Source organism: Austrofundulus limnaeus, unplaced genomic scaffold, assembly GCF_001266775.1.
Source record: "Austrofundulus limnaeus strain Quisiro unplaced genomic scaffold, Austrofundulus_limnaeus-1.0 Scaffold245, whole genome shotgun sequence".
NCBI lineage: Eukaryota > Metazoa > Chordata > Actinopteri > Cyprinodontiformes > Rivulidae > Austrofundulus > Austrofundulus limnaeus.
In genome coordinates, this window is record NW_013952647.1 from 498,556 (window position 1) to 522,696 (window position 24,141).

Consider the following 24,141-nt stretch of genomic DNA (forward strand, 5'->3'; position numbering starts at 1 on the left):
CATTCCACATTATTACAAATAACTTCATTTCTGGACATTTATGGTTTGATTTCTTTGTATGTATGGGTCACTTGGGTCGTTACCGACATCTGGTGAAATTTTCATGTCATTAGCGCCTCTAGTAATTTATTTACTGAGAAAAATGGTGACGTGTTCAATACTTATTTTACCCACTGTACCTATTGTGTCCATGTGAGGACAGTGTCAAATAAAAGCTTCCGTTATATCATTTAGCAGCAAACACCATCTAATTAAAACTGACTGGAGAAAGCAAGTCATTAACAAGACAGTCCTCTTTACGATGATGACCAAATATAACAGGAAAAGCCTCTAAAGATGAGAGGAGACGACCTTCGTTAGCCTCCATCAACAGCTCTGCGCCGAGGGACAACAAATGAGGTCATCAACTCCACTAAAAGCTTTTACCCACAATCCACCAGGAGTTCGCTGAAACAAATTCATGGCCGAGACGTAAAAGATGTTTCCTAAACAGGCTGACTTGGAGAAACACCAGCAGGACACTCATCACCTCACCTAACGATTCCCAGGAGACAAAACACAAGAACAAGTCTGTATCCTGCAGGAGCCACACTCCTCTGACTTTTACTTCTTGTTTACAGAGAGATTATTCAATCAACCTTTATTTGTAAAAAAAAAAAACTTTATGCACCACTGCACACAAGCACAGCTGATGTTATTCAAAAACACAAGTGAAATAAAACCTTACATAGAAAACCTGATTAGTTTTTTATTACTCAAACTTAAATAGATTCCGTAAAAGATGTAAAATTAAAGACACCGCTGCAGCTGATGTAGAGAATTAAAGGCAGATTATTTTCCTTTAATTTCCTTTTTTTATTTACAATTTAAGAAAAATCTCATTTCTAGTTCCCCTCAGTGATAGCTTGTTGATCAAATTATTCTTTGTGGCATTCAAACAATCTGAAGAAAATGTGTACAAGAGTTACACATGTAAAGGTGAAACTGGTGTCTATCTCCTGTGATGTTTACTGGATTTCATTAAACTGATTAAAAAACTGTCCAGAACCATGTTAAACCACAAAACAGAACTTTTTTTGGGAAACGAAATCAAAAATATCATCAGGTTCTGCTGTAGATCTGCTTCTTTATGTAGCTGAAGGTTCATCAGTCTGTTTCGCTACGTCTAAATGTTTAAAGTTTCTCTATTTTATTTATTTTCTCTTACCTACATTTTTTCTATCATTTCGCCTCAATGAAACAGTTTGTTTTAGTCTTTTGTCAATAATAATTGACTTCACATGAAATCTGTGAAGGTTTCATACGAATTTGATGACGAACATTGAAAATGTTGCTATGGAAGAGAAATAATTTCACCTTGAAAATAAAAAGATGGACTCTGTAACATTTCTGTCCATCAGTAAGGTAGAACGAGAACTCAATGAAAAATGGTTTTAATTCTCAGCTTTAACTGAAACAAAGTTCTTCACAGGAAGTTAACAAAAGGATGGTAACCTTGATGAAAAACTGATATTTAGAAATAGAACACTGAGAAGAGAATGAGCCACTCAACGCTTCTGAAAGATCTACAGAGTGAGGAGACAAAGACAAAAAGACAAGACACGAGCTGGACGGGAGACAAAACAACCTGTAACTTTATCAACCTAGTGCTTGGCCATTACATAAACAACTGCACACTTCCAGCAGGAACATTAAAAAGTGAAAGTCATCTTATTACAAGTTATCTGTACAATGTTAGTGACTGAGAGAAAAATATGACCAACAGAACTCTATCACTCTGCCTCTAAGTCAAACAGGCCACCTGACGATATCACTGAATATATTTTAATGAAACTTTCAGAAAGTAATCATTAGGCTGATGTCTACAACTAAATAACTTTCTATTCAAGACGTCTGTCACCGCAAAGCAATCAGCAAACACCATACTGGCTGGAACTCTGTCACTTTTACTGATGTTCAGCTCAAATGTGGTGTGTTAATTGTGTAGTTGTGTGTTAGTAGCTGTGACCGACACTCCTTCAGCTCCTTCAGAACCTCCACACATTTTTCTGTCTGTGGATCTAAAGAACTTTTTCTTCTTGTTCTGGAAGCCACCCAGGACTTTTTGTTTTGATTGTTTTTCCCCAGTGAGTGTCATTAATTTAAAGAAAATTTAAAAAACAAATAGATAAAAAATATAATTAAATAGGAGGAGGACTTTTAGATAGCAGGATGAGTGTAGGAATGTTTTAAATGACTAAAAATGAAATAGACAAACATTATCTGCTTTTTTGTTATCACAATTTGAATTCATTATATTTAAAAATCATCTAGACAGTAAAGAAGAAACCCCTGAGAAATAAAAATAACAACAAATCCAAAATACCCATCTAAATGTTCAAACAGTCCCAAGGCAGAGATGATTTACATCTGAGGTACGGCGTTTTCCTCTTCCTGAGGTTTGTAGCAGTGTTCTTAAAAATAACTTCAGTTAAATTTTAAAGTATGGAACTCCAACTTTTATATTTTAATACCGTATACATCTTTTTGTAACTTCCTATTTGTTCCACATATAGGTTTCACCTATTTAACCAGTGTACCAACCAGTGTAACGAGTTCAACCAAAGTGCCAACCAGTTCACCTAGTGTACCAACCTGTTTAACCAGTGTACCAACTAGTTCAACCATTATAGCAACKAGCTTAACTAAGGTGCCAACCAGTTCAACCAGTGYACCAACCAGTTTAACCAGTGTACCAACTAGTTCAACCATTATAGCAACCAGCTTAACCAAGGTGCCAACCAGTTCAACTAGCGTACCAACCAGTTCAACGAAAGTGCCATCCAAGTCAACCAGTGTACTAACCAGTTCAATCAATGTAACAACCAGTTCAACCAGTGTCCCAACCATTATAGCCAAGGTGCCAACCAGTTCAAACAATGTACAAACCAGTTTAACCAGTGTACCAACTAGTTTAACCAATATGCCAACCAGTTTAACCAAAGTGCCAACCAGTTCAACCAGTGTCCCAACCATTATAGCCAAGGTGCCAACCAGTTTAACCAATGTACAAACCAGTTTAAACAGTGTACCAACCAGTTTAACCAGTGTGCCAACCAGTTTAACCAAAGTGCCAACCAATTCAACCAGTGTACCAACCAGTTTAACCAGTGTAACAACCTGTTTAACTAGTGTACCACCAGTGTGTTAACAGTTCAACCAAAGTGCCAACCAATTCAACCAATGTACTAACCAGTTCAGGATCTATGTATAGGACTAGCTCATACATCTTTAATAAATTTCTTGTTTTTGTTTTATTCCAAAAAACCTAACTGTTGGCACACAAATTAATTAAAACACAGGTTATGTCAAAGCACTAAAAACAAGCATACCTGTTACCTCATGAGGCAATATATTTCATGTGTTCAGATTTGTGCTTTTTGTCCTGCAGTCATCCTGTAATTTAGAATCTATTTCCGCAGTGGGTATAACACAAGGACAACGACACTGACAGGTGCCCAGCAGGACGTCTTACCATTGAAGTTGACGGCACGGATGTAAGCCAGCAACTCCTTGCCATCAATGTTGGCCATGCGTGGACACAGGCCGGGGTATCCGGAACAGAGCTCACGGTGCATGTGGTGCAGAGCATGCGCCATAGCGTAAACAGCATCCATCACAAACTGCACCTTTCCTTCCTGCTCATAGATGGAGTCACGGCCAACCTTTTCCAACCCTGGAAGACAACAAGAACTGATCATTTAGAATCAAACATAAAAACACTGAAAGTCAAAGATGAAGTCTATAACTAAAACAGACTTTTTTTTTGAAGAAAGTTTAACTAAGTCGTGACGGATGAATGGACTGCGAGTGGTGAGCAGAGAGCAGAAGTCAAATAACCAAGGAATAACACCCAAATGCTGATTATTATGGATCTCCTGCAAATGATGAGTATCTTTTCACCATTTAAAGATTACGGTTTGATCTTGGAGTTTAGATGGTGTCTGAAAAATGTCCTTGAATTTAAAGAAAGTTCAGAATCTTGAAGTTCATCACAGCCTCAGAAAGAGTGAGAGGAGTTAGAAAGGTAGCTGCTTGAAAGTAAAACTATATCTTTGCTTGTTGATAATTCAACTTTGTTCTTTTCTGTATTTGGATAAGGGGACCACCTCCCGTGGACCCAGCCCTGGGGGCACCGCAGGAGACTGGTGAACTGGACAACAGCCTGAAAGTGAAGCCTTGGCAGTCAGATTCCAGGCTGTTGAAACTGTTTTTAGAGACATGAAAGATTTCATCACTGTTGTCTGAGGGGCTTAAAACTGTACAAAATAATGAGCAGTACCACTTTCATGAACATTTAGGGCTCTAGGTACAACCTTCAGTTGCTTTAGGTGAGAGGTAGGCTTGACTAATGCTACCACTCTTGATAACTAAATGTTGTTGACAACTACTAGGGCTTTACTGAGAAGAACAGCAGTAATTCAGATATATTATACCACGATCACAGATTGTTGTGGTATAATATAGTAGGACTAGGGGTATAATGATATGCCAAGGTTTAATGAATACCTCTGGTCATGGTTCAGCATGGTTCAATACAACAGATAAAAAACAAATGGTAGAGTTTTATTTTCTCCACAGCCTTCCTCTTTTCCCCCACCCTCTCAGCTCCATATCAACATGTTTTGTTCAATATACCCACTGTCATCTCTGGACGTGTCCAAACCATCTCAGCCTCATCTCTCCAAATTTGTCTTCAAACCTCTCGACCTGAGCTGTCTCTCTGAAATACTTATTTCTAGTCCTGTTCTTTTTGGTCACTTTCAGTGAACATCTTATCCCTTACCACCTTGTGCCTTTTTGTTTGTGGCGTCCTCTGACATCCACACCATTGTGTAAACCTTTCCTTTCATTCTGTCCTTCTGTCCCAAATCACCTGAAACTTGTTCCCACTCACTCCACCTGGTCTGCCTCGTCTTCTTCACTTCTCTTCAACACTGCCTGTTGGTTTAGAGCAGGGGTGTCAAACTTATTTCCACCGAGGGCCACATGAGCATTATGGTGGCCCTCGAAGGGCCACTTGCAATGAACTTTGACATTTCATGTTTAACTTTGACAAAAAAGTGTTTTAACACACCCTTTTTAAACACTGATAAGAACTAAGTGTACGACTGACTAAATCTGAAATAAATACAGAAATATTAAAAATAAAACTAATAAAGCTTTTCTCACTGATGAGTTTCTGATAAGTAGCTAATATGCATTATGGCAGATTTAGATTATGGTTGATGCTGACTTTAAAGCAGCTTATTTTCAGACATTAAAGGCACAGTGTGTAGGATTTGTTGTTTTCAGCGACATCTAGTGGTTGAGTGGTTGAATCATCCTCCCTGGTCCTCCCCCCACCCCCACCCCCCGCTTCCAAACGCAAAGGAGTTGCTACGGTGTCTCTCAGGTGTCAAAAACCTTTGATAATTCCAACAGCGATGTCTACCAGCAGCTTCAGGGCTAGTGATGTTTCAAGTGGTAAGATTATGAGCTTTAATAAGTAAAATTATCCCAGCTACAATGACAGACAACAAATATTACATTTATAGTATTACAACTAAAACCGTTTTTGACGCCGCCACCGCAGTTTGTCCTTCATGAGCCTTCGTAGACAAGATGGAGGTGCAAGATGGCGGCTGCCTGTAGTGGCGACCCGAAACCATGGAGATATAAACAGCTTTTTATAAGGTAAAAATAATAAAACAAGGTCTTTGTCTGCAATGATTAGATATGTTTTTTTTATTATTGTCATTAGTGATTATCTCAATTTCGGCTAAAAGAATTGACAAAATCCTACACACTGTGCCTTTAAAACTGTGCTATCCAACTAAATTGCTCAGTTAATTAAAGGCAACAGCTCAGGGGTAGGACAATTATTATTTTTCACCTTTTAAGTTTATTTTGTTGCATTTAATCATAAATTTAAAGTTTACCATTGATATAAGAAACAAATTTCATGTTAAGTAAAAAAAGAAATGGTGGGGGGGGGGGGGGCTTACCCCCCTGGCGGGCCACACGGGAGTCACCCGTGGGCCTTTAGTTTGACACGTGGTTTAGATCAGTGGTTCCCAAACTTTTTATCTTCTGACCCACAAAATATCCATGGCAAAACCTTGTGACCCCAAATATTACTGGTCTGAGTACATGAGCTTTGTTAATAACCCTAAAAACACAGGCTTTTTGACAATCTAAACAGCTTGTACACAAATATAAATACTTATTTATACTTATTTTGTGTTTTTGTAATAATTATATCAGCAATTATTTTTTTACCCTTTAAATTGATTTCTGGAGATTATCCAAGGTGCTTCATGACCCATTCCAAGCCCAGCTTTGGGAACCAAAGTGCAGTGGTTCCCAAACTTTTCAGCTTTTGACCCACAAAATAACAGTAGCAGAGACCTGTGCCCCCAACTATTTTTGGATGATAAACATTTCTATCAGGTCAACTAAACAATAGTTAATGTTAATAGTAACAATATTTTTATACTACATTTATCCATTTTAAATAAACTAACCTCACACCTTTGTAACAACTAAGGCAAAAATGTTATTAATTCCGAAAATCTTTTCAGGACCCCACCTTGATTTCTCGGGACCCCACTTTGGGTCCCGACCCCAACTTTGGGAAACACTGGTTTAGATGGTTGACTCCAGGCACCTTAACTCACCCCCTTTAATGCATCCAGTTAGAGGACCGGCACGTTTCTTCCACTTCAAGCCCTGCTACAGATCTCTCTGCTGTTTCCTAATGTTCATGCATTTCGAGTAGGAAAAGGTTGACTAAAAACACAATAAGACTGACTGACTGACATCCTAACAGGATAACAGGAAAAAAACTGCATTGAAAACATCAGCTTGAATCGTGAAACATTCCAGTTACATCTCACTTTTACTGCTAATGATCTACAGAACAGGATTATGAATAAATCATCATTCTTTGAAACTTTCTGAATAAACGCAGTTGAAAATGAGCAGACAGATGAAACTCTGGCCCAGTAGCAACTCTTCCATTTGATCTTTTCTTTGATTACTTTCAAACAGCGGTTAAAAAAGAAAGGCAAGCGCGCTCAACAGACAGCTTCATCAGGATTGTTGGCATTTTCGCTTAACATCACTTACAGGGTAAATTTAATTACTGCTCCAAAGAATGGACACAGTTGTACTGGCGCACACCTCCAACGTCTTACAAGCTCTTTCAATTAGATGTGGAAATTAGATACACAGCAGTCTAATTACAGAGGCCGCATTGAACTTGGAGGGAACATGTTTATCCTTCTGTGCCTGCAAAGACTCGCAGTAATGAAGTCAAAGGTTGTGTTGTTCATCACAAACAGCAGAGGATTAAACTGGTTTCTCTGTAATAAAATGTTGCTGTTGTATCTTAAAACTGTTCAAGCATTTATGTTAGCATTAAAAACTGTTATTTACTTTATAATTAGAGCATGTTGCTGAACTTACTGTTAAAAAGCATAAAAGCAAACTATTTGCATATCATTATAATGTGTAACACTTAACTTTTTAATATGTTAAATGTTCATAATTCCTTGTGTTTCAGAAAGAAAGAAAAAGTTGTGTTAGTCACAGAATAAAAAGTCTCAGGTCAGAACAGTAATCTAACCTGGTTCAATGGGTAATATAAAAAGTTAGGACAGAGATCAACAAGGCAACAGTTTATCCTGGAGATAACAACAGTGAGCTGAAGCCCAGCATACAGTACTACCCTACAATCACATCCAATATAAAAGACTTTATAGAAAGGATGTGAGAAGGAGGAAAAACTTTAACACCCAACATCCAGACTGACTAAACAACATTGTTCCAACTTTCAAAGAGGAATCTGACGTGACAGGTGGAGATCGAATGAGGTCCACCAAGGATGATACAGAAAGAAGGAGTCCAGGTAGAAGGTCAGGAGCTGACCAAATCCATAAACCTCATTCATAAAACAGCTCAGTCTGAGACTGACGCGTGTTCTCTGTCCTCCTCGGGTCATTCAGTAAAAACACGAAGGCGGAAAGGGGGGGTAAAGTGAGCCCACTTCTGAGGCCTCTCTGAGCCTCCGAGCAAGGTAGTATCTGAGCCGAGCCCGAGCCGGGCAGACCGACTTGTGAAAAAGGAACCCACAGTTCTGCAGCTCAGGAAATGATGATGAGCTTATGGCATCAGTGAGTGACCGCAGGATTAATCAACAGATTTATTACCGAGGGAAGATGACCCTGAACAACTTTGTAGTTAGTTTAAAAAAATACTGAACCACGGGATCGCTAAAATGAGTTAACTCAGTTTGTTTTGTTTGACTCTATGCAGACGCCTGTCACACAATAAATACGTTGCGGTCCACTTCAACCCAGCTGAGATCTGTTCCGTGCCTCTTTTGGGTCCACACAGCCAGGTTTATTTACGAACGCATACATGTGAGCGGGTACTGGCCGGCTTCACCTGTGATTTATGAACGAACCAGTCTGTGCTGCAATTTCGCAGAACTGTCTTGTGAAGGAGGCAGAGAGGCTGAGGACTTTATGCCACATGGATCAATGTCAGAGGTACTTTGTTTTTCCACTATGAGACTTATTTGTGTGAAAGACACTGTTAGGGTTTGTGTATTGTAGTTGTATTTCTGTGGTTCTTTGGGGTATTTATATTATCTTTGTGTTTAGCTCATTTCCTCTTGTCTGTTTATCTGTGCCAGTCGTCAGTTCCCCCTCAGTTAGTAATCAGCCTCACTTCCAGGTGTTGCCCATCTTCTCACTCTCAGTTTGTATTAACTGGTCTCTTGCCACCACTTCTTCACTGGTTCATTGCATGGTCTTCCACCATCGCTCTCTGCTCCCTGTGTGTATTCTAATGGCCTCTGTGCAAGTGTTGGCCGCCATGTCGGCATTTTATTTATTAAATTACATTTTACTTTCGAGCTCCTTGTGTCCGCCTGAATCTGAATTCTGGTGACCACGACAGACATCAAAACACAAACATGAAAGCAAAACAAAAAATGGTGGTAAATTAATCTGTGGCTTCAAAAAGATGAAAAGGTTAAAAAATATCCTGAAGACAAAATAGATCAAATGGAGTAACCGGGCAATAAACAGCCAATTCTGACTCAAGTAGATTAATATAGGTCATTATGGTACTTGTCTTATGGTTCAGACAAAGAAAACTGTTTTTACATCTCCATCATTAGGATTACACTGCAAAAAATGTCCAACAAACCAAGTTTTAAAATCTTATATTCAGCCAAAAAGGCTTTTTGATCTTGTTTTGAGACTGATTTACTGAATAAGAACTGTTTGTTTCAGAATAATAATTTTGTTTTCAGAATGTGTAAGACTATTTGTCTTGTTAGTCCAAAAATTTGACTCAAATTAAGTCAAAAATTTCTGCCAATGGAGTAAGAAAATCTTACTTGTTAAGATTCTTGAAATACTTGATTAGACTCAATTTTTTTCTTATTTCAAGAATCTTACCAAGTAAAATTTTTGGATATAAGATTTTAAAACTTGGTAAGATGGACAGTTTTTGCAGTGTAGATTTAAACCCAGTCATTTATTCTGCCGTGTATCTCACTGAATTACAAAACATCACAGTTCTTTTTTTAACCAAATGAGAAGAAGTTTGAGGAACTTTCGTGTCTCGTCCTGCACACAGCTAAACACGGCAGTAAGCAGAGAGCTGAATCAATGCAGAGCTGACAGAGAATCTATAGGCTGCAGGGTCAGAGACTCTGATCTGTAGATAAACAGGAGCTCTGACAGAACAACCAAAGACTGAGGGGTTCTTTCTCTTTACAAACATCATCCATTTAACTTTAGACTGAACTTTGGTCTATAAATAGTTAGCATCTTATCAGCCGGGACATGTCAGCACAGAGTGAGGAGAACGTTTAGGTGAGATTCTTTCATACTGACATGTTTTTGAGAAAACTATGTTTTAAAAGCCGAAAAATAATTAAAACATCTGTTGTTTGTCAAGTTATTAGCCTAGTTTAACCACTTTCTCCATCCTCTGAAGCTCTACATACTGCCTTACTGACCATCCGTCTGTTAAGAAAATATCTCACGAACCACCGAACGGGCTTTATTGAAGCTCTTATTGGTCAGACAACTAAAACTACTGTATTTATTCGTGTATAATATGCTCTCATTATAATACAACCCCCCTTTTTAGCTTAAAAAAGCATAAAAAATTGAATACTCAAACTACCTCCAATTTCATACAGACTTCAAGATTTTTCAATCTTTGCAGTCTTTATACATATCAGTAAAATGATCATTGGACTGTTCATTTTATTTTAACAACATATGTACTAAAAGGTATTTTGACAACAAATATATATCAGCAAACTATGATCTTGAGCTTTGTAGCAGCGTCATATGAATTCTGGTATTTTACACACAGTCCACCAGGATGTGCCAACACAAAAGTCATTACCTCCTATTCGCGAGCGCCCCCTCTGGTGGGGAAACAGATTTTTTTTCAGGGATACAAACTTTTGCATAACACTGGTAGATGGCCGCCATTACAGATGAACGTGTTTGTTGTTGTTCCAGGAGCGGCTCGGTTACATGCTAATGTCATTAGTTCGTTATCATTACTGCCTTTTTTTTCCACATCATGTCGCCTGCCTGGATCTGTTATTATCTCGCTCTGAAGCATGAAGGAGTGTCAGAGGTAAGTTCGCTTCAACTGCTTTTTACGTTGTGGTCCCATTTCCAGACTCAGGCATTTTGTGAATGAAGCCGATATTTCAGTTAAAATACATAAGTAAAAATATTTATCCAAGTATAGTACTATATATACCCCAACTTTATGGATGATTTTATGATTTAATTTTACGTATTATACTTGAATAAATACGGTAAATAATTTTTAAATCCAATTCAGCTGACATCAAAATAGCAACAAAAGTTGGTCTGTTCATTATGTTTTTATGTAAGCAGATATATTAAATTCCACCTTTCTTGAATAGATAAATATAAATTACAGTAGCACTATCTATGTAATATTTACACACTGACATTTATGGATAAATACACAGACTTTTAGAAAACAATTCCGACAAAACAATCGCTCAGCACTAAAACTTTAAAACCCTCAAAATTAAAATAAAAAAGCCACACCAACACTAAAGTGCTGAGTCATCCATCCGTTTGTGTTCGACTCCCCCGAAGCGGCCTAAACTCAATATGAGGCTCTAACACAATCATGTGAGAAGTAGTTCCTGACAGCAGAGCTCAGGTGAAGTCCTGCTCCAGCATCAGCAGAGCAGATGGGACACTGCAGCGTTTCTCAGAGTGCTGACGCTGCTTCTCTGATATTTCATTTAGCTCTGCAGCTGGAGGGCGGCTGACACCCACCTGCATTCACCCCAACGCTCCCGCTAATCCTGTTTGGTGTGTCGGGCGTGCCTGTGAAGAAACTGGACCTCAGCAGTCGGCTGTGAGTAACTCTGTCAGAGGAGGGCTCCGACAGAGTTACTGAGCTCAAATCACATTCAGCTGTTTTTCTCCCTGTGTTTGAACCCCAAATGTCTCACAGACGTCCACACATAAAGAAACACAGCTGAAATAAATGTTTGCCTCAGTTTGTTAATCAAAAGGTTAAAGATCAAGAATCTTTATTACAAGTCAGAATATCTGACCTATAAGAACACTGTTATCATTTATTCACCTTTAGAGGCGGGAAATAATGTTTTTGCACATTTGTGCGTGTTTATTTGCAGTATTAGCAAAATATCTTCTAAAAAGGGGATGAGTTTTAATGAAACTTTCAGAAAGTACCAACTGGATGTACATCTACAACTGGTTGTTTTATGGAGTTAACCTCACTGAAGATGGTTGTGTAAGGGTTTAAAAGAAGTTATTATATTTTGGGTTGATTAATATAAAAGAAATGTGGCTGTTTAAACAGTGGTTGTTTACATTTATGAGCAGAATTATTATTTTACATATTTACAAGTTTAAAATATGTTCAACAGCATAGTTAAAATCGTTTTAAATAAGCTGAATCTGCTTTTAGGTTTCACTTATTTTGTTTACCTTACAGCTAGCTTCTGATTGGTTGATTTGGGACATGTGATGTCAAGACCAGGAAGTGTTGTGGTGAAGCGTAAAAGTGTGGAGAGCTGAAGAACTGTTAATAAAGCCATCTGTTTGCATCCTCCTTATATTTTATATCTGGAGTGATCCATCCACCACAGAACGAACCCTCACGTTACAGTTGTTTTTGCTAAATGACACTTAACAAAATATATGTCTCTAACTTAGTCACGTCTATAGGTATTTGACTACAATGTGGTGTGGTAGTAGCGGAGGGTAATCCGCAGCATATACTCTGAACATTAAGACCTGTTTTTAAAATCCTGCCCTTTACATTTGGAGTCAACTGTGTTTAAGAAAATATCTCATGAACCACAGGATGAATTTGAATGAACCTTCCAGAACTTAATAAGAGATTATAATAATAAAATTAATAAGAGATAAATGTACAACTGAATAAAGAACATATCACCAAGTATGAAATCAGACAGAAAAAGGTTATCTTCAACTATAACAACTGACTGGGTTGGAACAACCAACAAACCAACCAAATGTCTGACCTGTGTTGAGTCTCTTCAGCTCTTTTTGTTCGTAAACAAACACATATTACTTTGCTTCAGTCACTTATTTCATTTGTAGATTTTAAATTTTAAAAGACACAAAAATCATTGATGAGGAAAAAATATTGTGAGGATTAAGTTTATTATTTTGAAGAAATTATTGGGGTTCATGCAATACACTGACTGTAATTACACTACACATAGTATAGTTTGTTTTATGACAGAACTGTAATGACTGATAAATTTGATTTATGATTAACTTGATAATTTTATATTAATAGTTACATGCCTGGTAACAAATACAACACATATTCGTACTTTTAAAATAATTAGGATAGGTTTTTAATTGTTTGAGGGCATGGCTTTGACCAAAATAATAGGGACCCCCTCCCGACCGATGATGTAATTAATAGAGGTGGAGTCATGCCCTGAAGCTTATGATAAAATTCTTGTGACTTCCTGGTTCGGTCTGATCTCCTGGCACTTTGATTAAAACTGGACATCAGCAAGAGAGCTCTTAGGTTCTGTATCGCTGTTCCTTAAGACTCTCTCGGTGCATTTGCACATTCTCTGTAAGGTTTCATGTTCAAGTTCAAGTTCAGTTTATTTATACAGCGCCAAGTCACAACATACATTGTTTCAGGGCACTGTACATAAAAAGAACAATCTAAAGATTTCACACACATCCTGGTAACGAACACGAAATAACTCGATATTTCTTTCAATTTTATAAATTAATCTGGTGTTCATGACTTTTAAATGAATATCTTTAGGTTCTGTAGATTAGAGAGCCCACTTTTGATGCCACGATCAATGAACCTAAGCCAACTCAAAGATGTCTCCATGTCTAAAGGGTCCAACATACTCAATTCAAAGCTGAACATTCGACTCCTGGTCTTGCGGTTGTGGACGTTCGTTTTCAGACACACCTTTTATAGTCCACGAGACAAACGGTGCAGGACTGCAGGAAAAACCTCTCCAGATGTACAGTCACAACACAGGGTTCCTTTCCTCTGGAGTCTCCACTCCCATATCCACCATTTGGCCACAATGGAGCTCCATACTTTTCAGCAGACTAACACTTCTGTGCACAACATCTGTGTTTTTCCATCCGTGAGTTATTGTCCATTTGACACTTTCTAAGTGTAGGGAGGAGTCTTTCTGACTGTCTCAGATAACTGTTCCTCAAAACTATCCATGTTGTTTAAACACACAACAGCCAGTGGACTAGCTGAAACAAAATGCTTCCATTGTTGTCTGAGTGCTTTTCCACAACAAACACACCTACAGTCTTCTGACCACTTGCACAATACTGGGCACATTCTCCTGCGAGAAAAACTTTGGCCCAAGTCTTGTGAGTAGAAAAGGTAGATGAAGCTGTTCTGTGTACAAAAGTACACAAATTTTGCCACGCAATGGTAACAATGAGAGCTGATGTTGCAGCTTTATCCTGTCTGTTCTCAGATGATCTTAGTCTAAAACTCTGGTATGAAAGGCAGCAATATGGATTATTTCAACTAATCTCAGGTCTTTATATTTACAGTTCCCTTGGTTGGACGTAGTGAATATTTAGTAAACTTGACGAAACAAAGAAGGAATTGGTATTTTTGGACTAGCAGACCAAAAACGATAAATGAACATCACCCTGCTGACTTCAAACATCTGCAACCAAACTCAATGAACTAGAGTAATGAGGTAAGATAAGACATCAAACACTCCAAAGATTGCTTTGGTTATTTGCAGACTGTTAATTGTTACCGTGGCAACAAATATGTAGCCATCTGTCACCAGTGACGCAGTGAAGACTTGAAGACATCAGTTTCATCAAATAGTTTAGTATTCAGTATTTGTTTAATGACCGCACAGCCAGGAAATAAGCAACCAACACTCTGCTTCAGGAAGAAAACATTTTTCAGACTGTAGCGATGCAATAAATATAAGACAAGTAATTTCAACATTTTAGCCTTCATTGATTCTTACAGAACAGTTTTTATGTAATACTAATACATTCTATACTTAACAGTTTATTCATGTCTCTAATCTAAAATAAAAAGCTTCCTCTCAGGTCAAAAGTCCATCACAGGTAACCAGTACAACAAATCCAGGGTCTGGGTCAAGCTCTCCTCCCAGTGGGACATGTCTGAATCACCTCCATTGGAAAGTACCCAGAAACCTCAACTGGTTCCTTTTAATCTGAGCAGCAGAGACTCTACACTAAGATTATCTTGACTAGTCAAGCTTCTTAGATTATCTCTAACAAGTTAGTCTGGTCTAACTGTGAAGTCTCATTCTTTACACTGACAAGGTTTCTACCAAGTAAGCACCAGATAAGTATCAGTGATGAGTACAGGTAAGTACAGTAAGTACCATGTAAGTACCAGGAAAGTACGGTAAGTACAGAAAAGTACCAGGTAAGTACATAAGTACCAGGTAAATGCCAGGTAAATACAGTAAATACCAGTAAATATGGTAAGTACCAGGTAAGTACCATGAGTATCAGGTAAGTACAGTAAGTACAGGTACATACAGGTAAGTACCAGATAAGTACCATGTACGTAATGTAATTGCCAGGTAAGTACAGGTAAGTACAGTAATTACCAGGTGCCAGTTAAGTATGTTAAGTCCCAGGTAAGTATCAGTATTGTACCATTTAAAATATTTTTTAAAAAAAATAACAAAAATATTTACTGGTAAATTTTCCACCAGGCACATAATATTACTGACGGCATCCAGTATATACAACCCCTGGCAAAAAGTATGGAATCACCAGTCTTGGATGAGCACTCATTCAGACATTTCATTCTGTAAAACAAACTCAGATCAAAAACAYGATACAATAGTTAGGTCWTTCMAAAGTGCAACTTGTTGGCTTTCAGGAACACTCAAAGAAATGAAGAGAAAACATTGTGGAAGTCAGTGAATGTTACTTTTATTGACCAAGCACAGGGGAAAAAAATACATGGAATCACTCAATTCTGAGGAAAAAATTATGGAATCACTCAAACTGGAGGTAGAAAATAAGGACACACCCAGTCAATTTCCTTTCCCTAAATGGACCTGCCTCAGATTAGATCTACTCGTTATTCTGCAGTTAAAAACACCTGCAGTCATGACACCTTGGAGGGCTGCTGGACAAAGTGGAGTGGTAGGAACCATGGCTCCAACAAGAGAAATGTCTCTTGAATCAAAAGAGATGATTGTGAAACTTCTTGAAGAAGGTAACTCTTCACACATGGTTGCTAAAGATGTGGGCTGTTCACAGTCAGCTGTATCCAAGATATGGACCAAATATAAACAGCATGGAATGGTTGTTAAAGCCAAACGTACTGGTAGACCAAGAAAGACATCAAAGCACCAAGACAAACAACTTAAGGCCATTTGTCTTGAAAACWGAAAAAGTACAACTAAACAGATGAAGCATAAATAGGAGGAAGCTGGAGCCAATGTATGTGACCAAACTGTAAGAAATGGCCTAAAGGAAATGGGATTTCAATACAGGAAAGCTAAAAGAAACCATCATTGACACATAAACAAAAAGAGCAAGACAGCAATGGGCTAAGGAGAGGCAATCATGGACTTTGGATGAATGGATGAAAGTTATCTTCAGTGATGAGTCAAGAATCTGCATTGGACAAGGTGATGATGCTGGAACTTTTGTTTGGTGCCGTTCCAGTGAGATTTATAAAGAGGACTGCCTGAAGAAAACAACCAAATTTCCACAGTCCTTGATGATACGGGGCTGCATGTCAGGCAAAGGCACTGGGGAGATGACTGTGGTTAATTCTTCTATCAATGCACAAGTTTACATTGACATTTTGGACAGTTTTCTCATCCCTTCAATTGAACAGATATTTGGAGGTGATGAAATCATTTTCCAAGATGACAATGCATCGTGCCATAGGGCAAAAACAGTGAGGGCATTCCTTGGAGAAAGACACATTCAGTCCATGTCATGGCCTGCAAATAGTCCAGATCTCAACCCAATTGAAAACCTTGGTGGAAATTGAAAAAAATGGTCCACAAGAAGGCTCCGACCTGCAAAGCTGATCTGGCAACTGCTGTCAAAGAGAGTTGGCACCAAATTGATGAAGAATACTGTTTGTCACTTATAAAGTCCATGCCTCAGAGACTGCAAGCTGTTATAAAAGCCAAAGGTGGTGCAACTAAATACTAGTGATGTATTTTGAATGGTCTTTTGTTTATCTGTTTTTCATGATTCCATACTTTTTTCCTCAGAATTGAGTGATTTCATATTTTTTCCCTGTGCTTGGTCAATAAAAGTAACATTCACTGACTTCCACAATGTTTTCTCTTCATTTCTTTGAGTGTTCCTGAAAACCAACAAGTTGCACTTTGGAAAGACCTAATTATTGTATCATGTTTTTGATCTGAGTTTGTTTTACAGAATGAAATGTCTAAATGAGTGATCATCTAAGACTGGTGATTCCATACTTTTTGCCAGGGGTTGTATGTGTGGCACACCAGCCCAGTCCACATACAAGCACCTGGAGTCTGAACCCATTCTTAGCTTAGTTTATGTACAAATATAGCTACAAGTATTTATAATTTGTCAGGTTAGTTCTTTTCAGTCCTCTAAACCTATGTTTAGAGCAGAAGAAATTAAAAATAAGTTGATTTTAATAACTCCACCACAAACCTGTCAATCTTTAGGATAAACTGTCATGTTTGTATGAATCAGGTGTTGGTTGAACCCAAAGATCAGAAACTCAGGAACTCAAAAAGGTAAAAATAAAGACTTTCAACAAAATAAACAAGCTGTTGTGGTAGCAGAAAGAATTTTCAGAAAAACTCAAAGGTGAATGAGATGAAAACCAAATCTGGAGCAAACTTGAATGGCTGTAGGAAGCCCAATGCACAGAAGGGTAAGTGGAGACCAGACACAAAATATACAAGATAGAACTCAACGCCGATCGTCGTTGAGGTCCCCTGTGTCCATTCAGTAGTGACCAACAGTTAGCAGTTTTGTTGGAATCATCACAGGCCTTCATTAATCAAATAATCTCATAAGGTAAACAGACGGAAAAATGGGGCGTTAGAGTGATCTTGTCAAACAACTATACAAATGTGATGATGCACACAATGGGCCTCATGCAAGAACATGTTCGTATTCTTCTCCTAAATTTCTCTTACTTTTGTTCGTACAAAGGGTTCGTACGAACATGTCACGTCAGATTCAACAAACTCTTCTATCTTCAGGAAAAGTGCGTAAACTGTGTTAAATCATTTTCATTTATTCAGAAGCCGTAGCGCTGCGCACCATTTTGATCGTATCTGAAAAAAATCGTAGAATACGAAAACATTGGTGAATGTCACAAATTCTCCTAAATCACTCGTACGCACAATTTAAGAACAAATCTGTGCGTACGAACGGTTCTTGCATGAGGCCCAATATTTGGTTCAGATAGGATCATGTATGTGTGATTTAGAGCCAAACGTATGTCAACGGTCTGATGTCTAATTAGGCCACCCCCGCCTCCCAAATTGGACTACATTTCTGTAGTGGGGTGGCTTCATATTAACCATAGCAAATTGCATGCTGATTGGCTGAAATGTGTGGAATTTAGAGCCAAATGTGTGCCAACTGTGTGAGGGGCAATTAGACCTGTAGTGGGGGTTCATTACAACCGACCACCTTGTGCGTTTTTTTTTAATGGCAAACATGATGTTGAAACATGGAAAATATAAAAATTAAAACTAAGATAATGTAACAGATAAGATAAAACTTTATTGATCCCACAGTGGGGAAATTTGCACATTACTGCAGCTCAATACAGGAGAGGGTGAGACAGAATAAAGAAGGATAAGTAAGTACTCATCTCTCTAAAACTAACGTTTGTGAACAGGACTGCCTTCTTGTAAGGAAAGAAGTCAAACCCCTCCCTGATTATAAATGGTACTCTGGTCCTACCTGTACATTTTTTGAGACTCCCGGTTCTCTTGCCGTGCATCCCCAGTTTGCAGCCGAAGTTTTCCTCCCAGAACTCGGCAAACCAGACGTTCCTCCGGTTGTTGGACAGAGACCGGCTCTTGAAATACCGGTCAAACGCTGCAGAGAGAAACAACACATCATCCCACTGTTGAACATCCCTCATCGTCACACGTCAACAGACATCAGCTTTGTCTGCTCACCGTCCACAGACGTCCTCTTAGGCAGGATGGTGATGGCTCCCTCGGCCACCCGCTCCTGCTGGACCACCGGAGAGATCTTTGAGCCCCAGCTGTCAGAGCCCACCCACAGGAAGTGTCCTGTCAGGTTGGTGTGTTTGGCTGCATCCAGAACTCGTCTTTCAGAACCACAGAAGGCAGATGTTGGGACCGAGACAACAGGGACAACAGGGACAACAAAGGGAGAGGGTCAGCTGTCATTTTCTGCTACATTTCTACAAAAATCAGGAACAGAACTGATGAAAACTACCAACACACTAACATGCTGCTGTTATACAATGTGATTCTTATTTTCATGTTTATCACCTGTTGCTATGGGGGACAGGGTGATAATGTTTCTGCCTGTGTCTGTGTCACGCTTAGAAGCTAAAAATGATTAAAAAGCAGACAAATTTATAAAATATAAGCTACAATCTGTTGTGGTAGTTGCTGAGACTGAGCCTCACCTGAGTTCCAACTGAATGCACGTCATTTGTTTGTAAAACTTTACTTTAAATCAGAGTTTTTTTCTGCCTGTTAGTAAAACGTATTTTTTACTTGAATCAATACTTTAACATTTGAATAATTTATTTACAATTTACAAGAGCTTTACAAGAATTTAAAGCTCTAAATTAATGCAACAAGTTAATGAGAAATAGACAAACGTCCAATAACTGACTCCACTAAATGAAATAAAAGTATTCTTCAGACACATTTTGTCTCTTAATATAAATTATGAGCTTCTGAAATAATCAAACAGATATTGTTCCTTCTAATCAGAGACCCCTTTAAATGTTGAAATATTACTGCTGCCATCTACAAAAAGATGAAATGCAATGAAAACATGATTCCTTCACTGAGGATTGAACAGGAGTTTCTCACACTGAAGGTAGAAACAATGACAGTGACTGTGCCTCAATTCAGGGGCTGCACCCTCCTGTGTGCGTATTTGTCTGGCTCACAAAACCCCCAAAAATGAAGGCTGCATCTGAGCATCCTTCCCGGCCGAGGATGCCCCAGGATTCTTTGCGCCATCAGTAAACTAAACAAAAAAACAGACAACTGATTTTCTCTTTTTCCCACCAAGTCGGCGTAGTTTGGAAATTCCTCACCGACCAAATACAGTAATTTGTTTTTAAAGCTGTTGACATTTATGTTGCAATGAGATGTTAAATAAAACACAACTACAAGTACTGATACTGGAGCTAAACCCAAATTATTAATTTTTCTTTTATATGGAACATTTTAAGTGTGAAGTTATTCCTCCGGTGAAAAGACGTGAATACATGCCCCAATACCTTTTAAGTTTGAAGGCTGTGAGGATTCCCTGACTGATTGTGGTTAACAATTGGCAGCAGCTGCAGGTGGCTCTACTGACACGCTCCTGGGCTTTAAAGGGCTGCTGAGAAGAGCAAATCTTTGCTGAATACAAATTATAAGATTTAAAAAAACAAAGCAAAAATGATTAACAAAGTTAATAATGTTAAGTTAATAAGTAATGGCCAGAACTCTGCAGTTTTCACTCATTTACAGGCCAGCGGTCACTCTTTCAGAGATGAGGATGTTCTCATTCTTGATAGAGAGGAACGTTGGTTTGAGAGAGGAGTAAAAGAAGCCATTTTTGTGAAGAAAGACCGTCCATCATTAAACAGAGGTGGAGGCCTCCATTTTCAGTTGTCCCCCTCCTACAGCGCAGCCTTTGCCAGTATCACTGCACCCCCTGTTAACAATAAGTGTTAATTACGTGTCAACGATAGCCATGTGATGTGAGAATCAGTCACCTGGAGGCAGGACTCAAAAGCCTGAATTTTGCCTGAAACTCTCAGACTGAAGAAGTCTCTTGGAGGAGAGACGAAACGTTTCATTAGAGAAGAACCCGTCCAGATGACCTATACAATTTTTTTTCCTTTTGATTTTTTACCTGGATTACTGAGATGCATGAGGACGATTAACAAAGTTAAACTATATAGTTTTTGTAGATGCATAAAATTTTAGAAATATTCCATATCTGAACTTCATACCAGACGGTAATAATGCACACCACTTTTTGCCAACCACCAAAAAAAATCCAGAAGAAGATCCTTGCTGGTTTCACTTCAAAAAACAACGGGTTTACAGTATTTAGTTGAATCTATTTATTTTTTCCCCCTTCTTGCCTGCCTTCTCCAGTTCCACCTTCCAGACCAGTAGTGGCGTTAATGCGCCAAAATGAGTCTGCCAACCGCCAACAAAAACAAAAAGAAGAAGATCCTTGTTGGAACTGCGTGGCATGGTTCTCAGCTCTCTCAGTGTCTTAAGTTCTCTGAGTAAATCTAACCTCGAGTCTCTTGTTCTCCTCAGAAAGAATCCTGGACATTCTTCTGCTCTCAGCACAATCTTGCCTGCCTGCCAATGTTACCATTCTTACCTGTAAATACTCACCTGAAATACTCACCTGGATTCTTTCGATCACCTTGAATCCTCGCCCTCTGTATCTTTAGTGCATCCAGTAAGGATTAGTACATGATACAGTGATGATTCCAGTAGTAGATGCATACCACTCCAACAATGCAAGTTAGTTCCACTCCTCCAGTCTTCAGAAACTCTCCTGAGGGGTTAATGGACTGGGGAGATTTGCCTAATAAATGCATTGTTTTATCTATATAAACAGTGGATAGGCTTTCTTTTTATATTACTTAAAATTATAGTTTCCTAAAATTATTTAATGAGGAGATGATCCAGCCCCACCTCACCCTCTGGGATTTTCACCAAAGATGAAAGAAAATGGTTTGGTAAATGCAAACATATTTTACAGACACTGAGCCAAGCTTTGGTGTGGTGCTGTGGAGAGTTGTTAAAATATGAAAAATAAACATCTAACGCATCTCACAAGATTTGCATAAGATTGAAAACATTATACAGTTTGACAGCATACATTTCTTTAAAGGGATCCCTGATTACTGGTAACATTAGACTTTATTTAATAAACATATATTTAAACGTAAAATAAAGACTAAAAATACTGTAGGCTGTTTAGTTTTTATAATTTTTAAACTAAAAGTTTAAAAATATATTACACGGACGGAGCCATTTTATTTACACGCAAAGCATTCTGGGTAAATGATGATGTGGATAGGTCCTCGGTGTGAGGCTGCTAGTGAGCTATATCCACCCTGAAGGTTAATCTTGGACAATATCTGATGATCAACTCTTTTAAATGAAACCAGAGAGCGTTGACAGAGAGGGGAACACAAAAATGACTCAGTCTGCAACTGAAAATATGGATGGAGGACCTCAGTTTAGCTTGTTAGTTTGTTGCGCTAGCGCCGAGCTAATACATATAAGGCAATATAGTGTCATACCTACCCACGACATCATTTACCCAGAATGCTTTGCATGTAAATAAAATGGCTCCGTCCGTGTTAAAATATATTTTTAAAAAATGTACAAAACTAAACAGCCTACAGTATTTTTACAGTCTTTATTTTACAGTTAAAATATATGTTTATAAAATAAAGTCTAATGTTACAACTAATCGGGAATCCCTTTAAGAAAAGCCAAGTCTTTAATTTATTCAGGTTCAGCATGTGGGCTAGTTAACAGGCTGTGATGTGTTGTCTTTGAGAAAAACAAGAGGCGATAAGAGGTCTGATGGTTCGCAGCCTCATGCAGGACATTTAGTCTGTGTGAGGGCTGAGGGTGACCACTTTCTGTGTGACTGAACAGATCAGCAGCAACCCTCACTCTGGTTGAGTGTGAGAGTGTGTGTCCGAGTGTGAGTGCACAGAAAAGCAAGAAATAGCTTCACATAATTGAAAACCTGTGATCTTAATGTGCTCTGACAAGATGCATGAATAAATGATCACTTAAAGCTTTAACTTACAACTCAAAGACAAGAGGAGGTGTTTTATAGGAATTAATAATAAAGAGGTATTTTATCTTTTGTCTTGTTGCTCATGAGCAGAGCTGCCATCCTTGTTGTGTTTTTGTGTGTTTAGAAAGTGTACATCAGTGGTGGGCAATCCTGGTCCTCGACCGCTGCTATCCTGTGTGTTTTACTTGTGTCCTGCTCCTTTACACCCGATTCAATGCCTGAATTACCTCTTCAAGTTCTGCAGAAGCTTGATAATCACCCATTCATTCAAACTGGGTATGCTGGCACAGAGGAACAAGTGAAACATGCAGGATAGCAGCACTCGAGAACCTGGATTGCCCACCATGAAGGAGATAATAAAATAAATTAAAGAATTGTCTTGAGAGCCACTCAAACCTATGCTGTGAATATATTATTGAATCATGAGGCTATTATTAAAACATGTACACTTCTCCAAACAAAACACATAAAAAAGTCAGCAGGGAAAACATTAAAACAAGAAAATCTTCTAATTTTAAACCAGCATATCTACAAATTTTATCTCATCATATTTTGGTGTTTTTAAGCATATCTACCATAAAATAAAGGTTCAATATAATCGGCTGGCTATAATAACCAGATAACCTTTACTAACTGGTATTAAATACATGTCAGTATTTTGTACAGGACCCCAAGATGTTTGCTGTGAACTGGGTCTGTATAAACTGAACTGAATTAAACAAACTGAGAAATGAGACAAACTTTAGAATGAAAATACAGAAATATAAATTGTTTTCAAAGATAACGTGGATTTAGGCAGCTTTTGTAGATACAGACTATTTTATGATATAATGAAGTTATTTACAAAAAAAATGTAAACTAAGAAATTAACAATATGTTTAATACATTAATGCTTACAAACTCATGAATAATCGATTTACAAAGCCTTAAAGGGATAGTTCAACCATTTCTGAGGTAAAGTTCTGCCTAACAGTTAGTTAGCAGACCTGGATTAGATGTCAACACTCAATCTGCTGGAGGGAGCTGGTGGACTGCAGACAGGCACGGGATGGATGGATGGATGGATGGATGGACTGATGGACAATGGATGGATGGATGGATGGATGGATGGACGGATTGATGGACGGATGGATGGATGGATGGATGGATGGACTGATGGACGGATGGATGGATGGATGGATGGATGGACTGATGGACGGATGGATGGATGGATGGATGGATGGACTGATGGACGGATGGATGGATGGACTGATGGATGGATGGATGGATGGATGGATGGATGGATGGATGGACTGATGGATGGATGGATGGATGGATGGATGGATGGACTGATGGACTGATGGATGGATGGATTGATGGATGGACTGATGGATGGATGGATGGAAGGATGGATGGATGGACTGATGGACTGATGGATGGATGGATTGATGGATGGATGGATGGATGGATGGATTGATGGATGGACTGATGGATGGATGGATGGAAGGATGGATGGATGGAT

At 38.5% G+C, this 24,141-nt stretch overlaps 1 protein-coding gene across 1 annotated transcript in view; it reads right to left on the reverse strand.

The window, feature by feature from the left end:
* LOC106525874 (metabotropic glutamate receptor 8) overlaps positions 1 to 24,141 on the reverse strand; it is a 180,298-nt gene that overhangs the window by 45,335 nt on the left and 110,822 nt on the right. The window contains exons 5-7 of the mRNA XM_014020246.1: positions 18,773 to 18,927; positions 18,552 to 18,689; positions 3,515 to 3,715 (exon numbers count right to left, since the gene is read on the reverse strand). Coding sequence (XP_013875700.1) covers positions 3,515 to 3,715; positions 18,552 to 18,689; positions 18,773 to 18,927 — 494 coding nt within the window. The remainder of the gene's footprint in view (positions 1 to 3,514; positions 3,716 to 18,551; positions 18,690 to 18,772; positions 18,928 to 24,141) is intronic.